General features: G+C 44.0%; 2 protein-coding genes across 5 annotated transcripts; one reads left to right on the top strand and one right to left on the bottom strand.

The window, feature by feature from the left end:
- The first annotated feature begins 900 nt into the window (after positions 1 to 900).
- Positions 901 to 3,893, top strand: LOC112295209 (flavanone 3-dioxygenase 2). Of its 4 annotated transcripts, XM_090244217.1 has the most exons (3): positions 912 to 1,399; positions 1,915 to 3,211; positions 3,354 to 3,893. In XM_090244217.1, exons 2-3 carry the CDS (start codon positions 3,017 to 3,019, stop codon positions 3,636 to 3,638), a joined length of 480 nt encoding a protein of 159 aa, XP_090100343.1. In that variant the 5' UTR covers positions 912 to 1,399; positions 1,915 to 3,016; the 3' UTR covers positions 3,639 to 3,893. The 4 variants fall into 4 exon arrangements, with proteins under 4 accessions (XP_090100342.1, XP_090100341.1, XP_090100340.1 ...); XM_090244216.1 differs by lacking the exon at positions 3,354 to 3,893 and having other exon boundaries at positions 901 to 1,399; positions 2,005 to 3,021; XM_090244215.1 differs by lacking the exon at positions 3,354 to 3,893 and having other exon boundaries at positions 902 to 1,399; positions 1,935 to 3,021.
- Positions 3,894 to 4,328: 435 nt separating this feature from the next.
- LOC112295327 (trihelix transcription factor GTL1) lies at positions 4,329 to 8,167 on the bottom strand. Its single transcript, XM_024546738.3, has 3 exons — positions 6,475 to 8,167; positions 4,868 to 6,184; positions 4,329 to 4,710 (listed from the first exon to the last, which is right to left on the bottom strand). The coding sequence occupies exons 1-2, from the start codon at positions 7,227 to 7,229 to the stop codon at positions 5,443 to 5,445; spliced, it is 1,497 nt and encodes a 498-aa protein (XP_024402506.1). The 5' UTR covers positions 7,230 to 8,167; the 3' UTR covers positions 4,329 to 4,710; positions 4,868 to 5,442.
- Positions 8,168 to 10,723: the final 2,556 nt, after the last annotated feature.

Genomic DNA, 10,723 nt, shown 5'->3' with positions numbered 1-10,723 from the left:
AATTGGTTTCATTAAAGGCGATAGGACAAAGCATATTGATCCAAAGTATTTTAATTATATTCATGTCTTGATTACTGATCAAGCACTTATAATTAAGAAAATTGAGTCTATAAATAACCTTGTTGATCTCTTCACCAAAGCTCTCCCATTAAGCAACCATCGTCGACTTACTTATGGCATTGGTATGTGGCGACTTATTTTTCTTGAATAAGAAAGTTAATGAGCTCTTTAAATAATTAAAGAAAATGATGTTGTACTCTTTTTCCTTCATCTATGGTTTTGTCCTTAAATAAAATAAGGTTTTCCTAGATAAGGTTTTACTGAGGCAACAATTGTTGATCTTGCAAGATCACAGAAAAGTATAGATCATAATTCAATACAAATTTTATATTATGTAAATATTATGATGAACGAAGAGGAGTGTTGAGATCAATAAATGTAGCTGGCGCTCTCCATAATATTTACTGTAGACTACAGTAATTACCATAGCTACAGTATTTAGAGTCTAGTAGAGAAGTATTGTTTATCCTCTCTTCTTTTCTCTTCTTGTATACGAGACACAACCAGATTAATAGAAGTGTGTGTGTGAAGCTCTCTCTCCTTAGAAATCCTCTTGTGTGTATGACTTACTACTACTCATGTGTGTGTGTATGACTTACTACTACTCTTGTGTGTGTGTATGACTTACTATTACTCTTGTGTCTTTCTAAACATTCTCAACAGAAAGAAAGAAATCTAGCTATAAATCAAGCGGTGGATGTGGGTGATGAGAAGCGTGAGTCAGACTGAGGGGACGAAAGCATAATGATGATGCAGGCTCAGATGGGTTGACTGACTGAAAGCAGAGCAAGCTTCCAAAGGGGGCCAGACCAGCTGGGATCACGCCGCGCATCCAGTGGGTGGAGCAGCACCACACCCACAGAGACAGAGAGAGAGATAGAGAGTGTGAGGCTGTTCATAAGTATCTGCATTTACACCCACTGTCCCGCTTCTATCTAGTACTGCTTGCTAGCTCGTACCGTGGCCGAAGTGGGCGTCACCACGGATGTGCACGTTCCCTCTCGAAGAATCTCTAACGACCTCTCAATGACCATTTGAAAAGTTTCTGCATCGCAGAGAGTAGGTTCCGGTGCTCACAAGAGCAGCCTTTAGACACATGCTAGTGTGGGCTCTCAACTAAATACCGTTAGTGAAAGAGATTCAGGGAAACCCGAGATACAACCAGTCAACAGTGGCTGTGTACTGTGTGTACAAAGGGGAGTTTCGCTGAGGAGGATGGATTAGGTTGTCTTCGCAGCTTCTATCACGTGCTAGCGCTGTGGAGAAACGACTCGCCAGCTCAGTGACAACGAGTTCACAGTATCGTCATTGGGCTCGAGGAGTCACCAGAACATGCTTTGTGAGTAATTGACCTCAACCACCACCATATCCTGCACCCTGAAAGCGCAATAGAAGTATGCCGCATCTCTTAGGTTACGGACATGAAGGAGTTGCTGGACCAGGCGCATGCATCCATTTTCTGTACATTATGTAGCGTTTGGCTGCCGATTAAAGTGGATTCGTCTGCACTAAAGGCCTGAAATATTGCTCTTCCGCTGTATGGATGCTTTGCCCTATATGCACAAAAGTACTTTTCTTTTTTTCTTTTTCTTTTTTTTCTCCTCTCTTGGGATGTGAACTGTGGTGCTACTGCTGTCGATGGCTAGGAAATTTTATATCAGATCTGAAGGCAGATTGCTCAAGCACTTGATGTTATGGGTTGCCTCCGAAGGAGAAGTGTAGGGTGCAGAAGTCAAAGTCATATTTCGCCCCAACTTTATTTCTTCACTCAAGTTTGTCTAAATGTAGGGGATATTTTCCACTGGAAATCATGCTGACTACATCTCTTCTTACGTTCATGTTGATGTTAAAAAGTTGTTTGCTATACACACCAGCTCTCTACGATTGTCTGATGCCAACTCTCGACACTGTCTATCTTCACCTCCAATGACTTTGACCTTCAAGCTCCAGCAAATCCTTCGCTGAACTGACAGGTCTGTCCTGAGCAAATGCAATCGGAAGGTCTCATGAAAGTCTTAAAACCTGGCATGTACGAATGGCGTCTGTTAGTGCTAACACAACGACAACCGATGACGTTGACGTCAAGAGCTCAGACCTGGCTAGCCATAACACGGAACTCAATGGAGACAAGTCCGAATACTCCAAGGAAAAATACCACGATGGCGAAATCAGCCTGCAGGACTTCATGCTGCCAGAAGACGACCACATTAACATCCCTGACGACGCCTTCGACCCAAATAATAGCAGCATTCCAGTCATCGACCTGTATAACCCCAATAGAAACCTGCTGCTCTGCCAGATGATCCAGGCCGCGGAAAGCTTAGGTTTCTTCTTCGTGACCAACCACGGCATCTGTGCCGACCTTATCCAGCGTCTTAGGAATCATTTGTGTCGATTCTTCAACCTCCCTATGGATGTCAAGCTGAAGGCACGGCGCGGGCTCTCGCCGGGCATGTGTGGCTTCGTCCCCGGCAGCCCCGTGTTCTTAGCTAGTCGCTGGTGGGCAGAGTCGCTGCAGCTTGACTGGGACGAAACAAGGATGCGCAACGTCCTGCTGGGAATATTCCCTGTCGACGCTGAATTTCAAGAATTCCGGTGAGATTTTTTCATTTGGTTAAGAGGATCCCTTTGACGATCAGACCACAAGCGATGAATCGGTTTAATTGCCACATAATTCCAAATCGATATTCCAATCAATGCATCTCCGAATCTAAGATTCTGCAGACCTGCGAGCAGCTAATGATTCTGGACGCGATGCCGCAATGAACTACGTCAAGAGCAGCGAAAATTGACAGATGTGGTGCATGTGATTCGCCTCCGCGCAGCGCAGATTAGTACGCGCACATGAAGGGACTAGGGGACCTTAGCCATTGCCTACTGTGTTTGCTAGCCGAAGGTCTGGGCCTACCAGACAACCTTCAGGAAGCAGCTACCGACAGGAGGTGAACGAGGCACGATGCGGTTCAATTTCTACCCCACATGCCCATGTTCAGACAAGGTGTGGGGACTTATTGCACATCGCGACCCATGTATGCTGACCATCCTGCAACAAGATTCTGTGGGAGGGCTGCAAATCCAAACCAATGGGCAGTGGCTTGGTGTGGCTACTGTGCCGTTCTCTCTGGTGGTCAATGTGGGCGATATGCTCAAGGTATCCCGAACCTCAAGATTTCTTTCCAGTTTCAAATTCTCAAAATTAGATAAATGACCTTTACACTGACGTTTGAAAACAGCGTGCAGATGCATGTAGCCTGATCTAATAGACAATTGTTGTTTCTTTAATGAATCACCAGGCAATGAGTAACGGACGGTTTCAGAGCATGTTGCATCGTGTAGTCACAAACTCTTCCAAGCAACGTCTCTCTATGGCATACTTTTGCAACACAACCAGCGATGCAATGATTGGCGTGGCTCCTGCATTGATTACCAAAGATCGACCTGCCGAATACCGGCCTTTTGGGTACGCTGAATATTCCTGTATGCCATTTCACCCAAGTGATTTGACTTCTATTCACGAGTATCGCCCTCATCGGCTTGACTCTTACAAGATAATGCCTACCGACAGCGTTTCAGAATGAACTCGTCACTGTGGACTGCATGACCTGAGCCAGAGTAAGACGCGGTAAAAAATTGAACCCTCGTTGCATTTAGCATTGTCTAGATAGAGAATACACTTGATGCCTCACGATGTGATTACTAAGTTGAAGTCAGTAGCATCCGAAAGCAAAAGAAAAATCACAAGGTTTATAAACAAGTTAACATCCAACAATACTGTGTATACACGAAGGCTAACGATTCTTTAAGGGAGTAAATTCAGTATGATCTTTCATAAACAGCTGAAGTCAACTACATAAACTTGAAACATAGCAAGAGAGAAATATATGTATGGCTCAGGTCATGTATGATCGGGACTAAACAGCTACACAAATTCTGACATAGAGAAATATACGTGTAGGCTAACAATAGCCATTCATATATTTCTCTCTTACTTACTTGCTAATCCTCCGTGCTTTTGGAACCCTCAATTCCCACCGCTTGCAAGAATCCTTGACTTCATAAACATCTTTTGTCAACAAGGTACAATTGGCCTGCAAACTTTTTGCACAAAAGATGACCTGGTGCCAATCTCCTTGTATGACTTGCGCAAGTACTACAAATGTACGGAATATAACATGCTCCGAGCAACCAACACTAACATTGAAAAATCTACTTGCACAACATACACATATAAATATATACATACATGGATAAAATTCCTCATTTAGACATGCAAGTAAAGATTGAGCCATCTTGAACCTTGATGATTGGCTCAAATTATAAATTTGACTGGGAAAGAAACAACAAAGAAGTTCCCCAGAACTGATATTTGTAACAAAGACCGACGGGCTAAGCTTCTAACAATCCGGTAGATCGCCCCCAGGCAGTAACAATAATGTTCCAATACATGATTCAAGCAACGGTTCCTTTTTCTGCTTGTGCGATTCTAACCCCACTCCATCAAAGCCCAAGGTTTATGCTACAAGCTAACCTGATATCTTACATTCTCTCAACTATACACCTTGCATGTAATTCTCCTGTACAATCAACAAGATTTAACCAAATGCTTTCAATTAACCAACTCAACTCCACTGTAAAACGGTTCAGAAATGCCTGCAAAAGAACCAAAATTTTCAGTAAAGAAACACAACGTAACAGGTAAGGAAAACAGATCTCGAACAATCGTAACAGTGCACGCTACTCGAACAACACACAGATCACTAGGTATTAAACAAATAAAAAAGTTAGCCCAGACACAACATTCACTTACAGTGCCACTTCATGAGCTTGGAAACTACGATTGGAGCGCCAACGACGTGAAGAATATGCCGACATCCCGGTCCAAACGCACAAACCGCAAGATGACCATCTTCTAAACCTCCTTCAAACTTAGGTTCCTAGATGACGCCTGACCATGATTTGGTTGTAAAGAAGACCATACCAATGGAACGTCCCTGTCCAGTTAGGGTGTCTGACATTACAGGCTGAAAATTGGGTTCATAGAGCCGAGTCATGTGCAGCCGCCCGCGCTAACTTAACGCGTCGTCTTCTAAAATCCGCACAACCCTACTTGAGCAACTTCAACGCCGAAGGGTACAACTCAAATCTCGACCTGTCTACCTTAACCAATCGTTACCACAGTGAAGATTCCACTCACCAATATTCATTTAGGTGACGTCAAACACCTACTCGTCGCCATATATTTTCAGAGAAACCGAGTTCGTTCGACATATCCACCAGGATGCAACCCTCTCCTTTGACTTCATGTCATTGATAATGTCGAGCAAAAGCACAACGACAATCAACTTCTGCAGCGCAACTTCACAAAAAGACTCTGCAAGGTGCTCACTCTTCTGATTCTCTAGTAGGTGGAATCACTACTTGTGGTGGAGTGTTAAACTTTGGAATCTGCACATTATGAGCAGTTACCTTCTGCAAGAAAGATATTAATGCACCATCTCTTGCAGTAGTTAAAGCGTGCTCATGAGCCCGAAGTGCGTGCTCTCGTTGCCATCGAGCCATCTCTTGCCTTCTCCACGATTCCTGTTTCGCTTGCCTATCTTGCTCGATTCTTTCCATTGTTTCTAAGAGCTTTCGTTGCATGGCCTCCTGTTTATCAATCATGTTCTTCATCAGTGTCTCGAAGAATTGCAGCTTGTGGGTCCCAGTCTTTCCATCCTCCATCAGCTTTCTCTTCCTATTCTTCGTCATCTGTTGATTGTCGCGCAACCCACTTCCAGGTCCGTCATCGTCATCATTATCATCGCCGGAGGACCTCGACACTGTTATACCTGTACTAATTTCCAATGGCCTCTGGACAGAGGCATTCAGGTCCTGATCTGTTGGTGATATTCCTAGTGGCGGGGCGTTTCCTATTAATAGAACAGCAGCAGCTGTATCAGTGTCTACTTGCGTAGAAGTCTGTTGACCACCAAATAGCGCGTCCAGTTGAGCGAAAAAACGGTAACTTTTACCGTCCTGTCTACCAGCCCTGCCATCCTTGGACTTCTTATAATATTTATGAATGTTTTCAAATTTCTCCTTGCATTTCTTCCCACTTCTGTTGTATCCCATTTCCGCGAGTTTTCTGCGATACCAAAAAATTGTTACCTGAACGATACATGTTTCATATGTTTTATTGGGAGTAGCATAAAACACCTAAAAATTGGTACAGGCCCTTAGAAGCCACTCATAGACATTGCATTAACTCTCGCCACTGAGGTGCGAACTGCAAAAGAGACATTTTCTGTATAATAACATGTGTTCATAGCTCGACAACTCACTTGACGGCCAACAACGATCACTAGGTTGTAGGACCGATTCCGTCTGTTAGTATTTGTCGAAGCGATCACCACTACATCTAGGTTAGTAACTTACCGTGAAACATCCTCCCACAATGGACCCTTCACGCCAGAATCCCGAAAGCTGGAGTCCAAGTCAGACCGGATCTGTATAAGCGCAAGTGTCTCAGCTCTAGGCCAACGATTCCCTCCAGAACCCCCACGATCCTCCTCTAGTCCTTCATCATCTTGCTGTGCAGACATTAAGAGTTTGCTGTAATTCGTGGGCGAGGGTCGACTCGCGATTGGAGAGGCAGCATCGGGCGAGTCTGGATCACCCAAACCTAACTGCTGCACCATTTGCTCCTGAGCATGTTGTTGCTCTTGCGCCTGCTGTTGCTCCCTAAGATGCTGCTTGTGTTGCTCCTCCTGCTGCTGCTGTTGATGCACCTGCTGAAGCTGGTGCTGGGAGACATCCTGATGAGAAGCCGGTGTGTGAGGAGCGGACTGTTGTGACACCTGCTGGAGTTGTGCCAGCGGGTGCGGGGGATGTTGTGCATGCTGTGAGTGCTGCGCACGGTGGACGTGGGATGCATGAGGCGACTGAGTTTGATGAATTTGCTGGAGCGCTTGCAGACTGGGGTGTATCTGGTGGCCCCCAAAGTGGAGATGTTGCGACTCAAAGTGATGAGGAAGGTGGTGCTGGTGAGAGTGATGGCTTTGATGCGCATGGCCAGCTGGGGGGGAGAGAGAAATATTGTCATGAGAAAGGGAAAACATGTGAGGCGGAGGCCCCCTCGCCACTAGGAACTGTGGCGAGTCAGAGAGTCCGTAGTGTCCAGTTCTCTGCATCTTATTAGTCCCCTCTCAGACCCACTCAATCTTCCAGAAGAGGGATATAAACTTATCCGACCTCCACAAAAGAACCTCGGCCCCTTGATCTACCCGCGGCAGGAGCGTCAGTCCGCCCTCCACCCCACAACCATCCCACACAACGCATAAAACACATTTGACACCCGCATGCGACTTCAGCTCTTCCCCTTCCGAGAAGAAAAAAAAGGCAAAAAAAAAAATCTCGCTGCCGCCAATGCCCACTTGTCCAATCCAGGTGAAACCACCGCACTCGCCCTCTCTTCCCGCCCCGCCTTCCTATACAAATAAAAAGATGATTCCCCACCACGTCTCCTCTTTGTCAACTAACCCCCCCAAGTCACCGTTTCACCAAGCTCAGGAACCCCCTAACCGTCAAAACCCAGAATAAAGTCCGCTTCCTCCAGAATAAAGCACCGTCCCTCCATAATTTTTATCTTTAAAAAATAACAACAAAAGAAGAAAAGGGGGGAGAAAAAAAATAGCAAAAACAGAAACGAACAGCTATCAGACGACCTACCTCCTCGCTGACTGCCTGAACCAGGGAAAAAAATTTTAAAAACCCAATCAACCCTCCGCAGACTCACTTCAATCCGCCCACTTAACCACCAACAACTTACTCGCCGTCAACCCCCTCTCGATGTATGAACTACTACTCACTTTCCCTGCGGGTCCTCTCTCTCTCTATCTCTCTATCTATCTATCTCCGCTGCTCACTCACTCACTCCCGGTGCCTGCGGTAAAATAACGCCCCCTCTCACTGCTCACCACTGATTTTTGCTTCCTCGCAATCGCTGTCAATCTGCCTCTACAGACCGCACTGTTCCCACCTCTGTCATCATCCAAACACGACGACAACGACGACGTTGAGGTAGAAGGAGTGAAGGAGGAGGGAGGATCCTGGGGAGGGATCCATCCACGACGGTGGTGAAAGGGGAGCTTCGGGGGGGGGGGGGGGGGGGGGGGGGGCAGGCAAACGCGAGATCGATGTCAAGCCGGCCCTACACACACACACATGGGCCTGCTGCAAAAATCAACCCCTAGAGACTGTGAAGAGGTGACGACGCATATTCACCCCCCACCCGGCCCGACCCTGCCGCCCGTGATTGGCCTCCGATCTCGGGCCCCACGATCTCGTTGAGGGTTCCCCATCGCGTGTTCCGGAGCCCCGCCCAAATTGGAACACGCACCCATGCTTCCTCAGGACTTTCGACTCCTGGCACCGCCTGTGGGTCGGGTCAAGTTGGGACCCGTCAATATATACCCGCTTGACGACCGGCCCTATGACAACTGCGGTAAAGCCACGATGGAACGCGATCCCGCTGACGGTGATTCTGGCCGTCCGATTATAGGATGCTGATGTGGCTAGCTGCAGTCTCTTCATCTGTTGATTCGAGATGCCAATCCGACTGGCACCTGCATGTGGGAAGGGAATCGTTGATTCCAATCCTCTGGACAGAAAAGGAAATTTTTCATCCATTTTTATTCATTCATTTGTCTTGTCTCCGTCACTAGAACGTGGATGGTCATTAATACAGCCCAGTTAATTGAGTTCTTTTGCTGTGGGAGTATAATATTAAATATAAGGGAATGTTAAATAGACCCAAGTTTTTACCAAATCAACCTATCCTAACCATCATGAAAAGTAAAAATGACCTCTAGATTCATTTCTTCACTTTTGGATCTGCAACCAATAAAAATCAACCACACTCATGGTTACCATAATCTTCATCAAGGGTGGATCTATTTAATAAAAACATGGGTCTATTTAATATTCCCTTACATAAATGTGTATATACATAAATATATATATATATATATATATAGATATATATATATTAAAGTGGATGTGAATGAGTGGTGAAATTTGTCAACAAAAGTTCCAGCAGTCAATTCTCCAGTTGTAGTGTGTGTGTCAGCTAAATATTGTTTTTAGGTACGTCTCTCAACTTCCTCTAGAGTATTTGATGACTTGATATCTTAAGGTTGTTGTACACGTAAATTAAGATTCTACATTTTTTTTTTATGGTCTGCTGTGGTAGTAATACTATTGGAAATAGAGGAAACTTTCTTATACATATATATATATATATAGATATAGATATAACAAAAAAATTAAAATAACTAAGAGAGAGAGAAAGATGTGTTAGACAGGCCCTGATGAAATTATCAATGATGAAAGGAATGTTGTTGCATGCAAACTGTGGTATGCAGCATTGTATCTATTTGGTACTGTCATTAATATGTTAAATTCATTCTTATGATATTACATACCATTTTCAAACAAGATGTTATTCATTACTCATTGCTGTTTTAGCCTAATTACCATCTACACTGCTTAAGATTGCATGTACAAATATTCTGTGGAATTATAGATGATCAAAGTGTTAAACTCAATTCTTCATGCTTTAGGCAAATACTTTGAAATTGTCAACTTTATTTGTATTTTTAGCCTGCTGGATCGCAGGACTTCAACTATACAAACCCAAGTGCTATTTAAAATTTGGACTAGAAGCTCCTGTAGCTGTCCCTTATGCCTTGTACACATAACACACTGTACAATTCTAATTGTTTCATTTCATTGTGAACTATATTTATTGATTTGAAATGAGACATCTGTTTCACTTCAAATTAAACTTAGTGGGAGATGGAAGAAAAAAAACAAAAGCATATGAACAAAAAGAATAAAATAACTAAGGTACCAATTTTGATTCTGACAGTTGCATTAGACTCTACAAGGTTTCAAACAAAGGGTAAGTCATGTATGTCAAGATGAAGAAAAAATAGAAACACTTCAATGGGGAAAATAAATGCATAAATGCTATAGAAAAACTCCCTTTCAAATGAAAACAATAAAAGCAACATTGAATTTTCACCAGTTGGGTTTTACACCCCAAAGTGATTGTAGGTTTGCTGAAAACAAACCTTCATCAGTTGGGGTGATTTTAGTAGCAAGGATGATGCTAATAGTATGAGACCATTACATCCATTTCTGTGGGGTTTCTTCTTACTTAAAGATGTGGAATAACCAACAATAACAAATGTGGTTGAACCATGAATATATATATATATATATATAGATGTTTATTTTTTTACTCAAGATATGGAAGCATGAATAAATAACATGTGAGATTGGCCTGGCACAGTGTCATGGCCCAAGCAGCAGCAACAGCAGCATATTACAAAGAGCAAAAGGATGTGGACAGGTGGGGATTAGAATCCAGTTAAGGCATCTTTGCTTTTCTCTTCTTCCTGTGCTGCTGCTGCTCCTTTAGCTGTTGAGAAGGAGGAGTAGCAATGGACCAAGTTTCTGAGCTGTGGGTCTTTGATTATATGCAGCATTCTTTACAACTGGAACATGGACCTTGCATTTCAAACATTCTGCCACCTTCTTCAAACTTGGCATCCCTTTTCATTCTGGCTGCTTCCAGTGTTTATGTATGTGAGGGGAGAATTACACACACACACACACATAT

The sequence above is a fragment of the Physcomitrium patens genome, chromosome 18, assembly GCF_059467195.1.
Source record: "Physcomitrium patens ecotype Gransden chromosome 18, ASM5946719v1, whole genome shotgun sequence".
Taxonomy (NCBI): domain Eukaryota; kingdom Viridiplantae; phylum Streptophyta; class Bryopsida; order Funariales; family Funariaceae; genus Physcomitrium; species Physcomitrium patens.
This window is presented reverse-complemented; position numbering and strand designations above follow the sequence as displayed.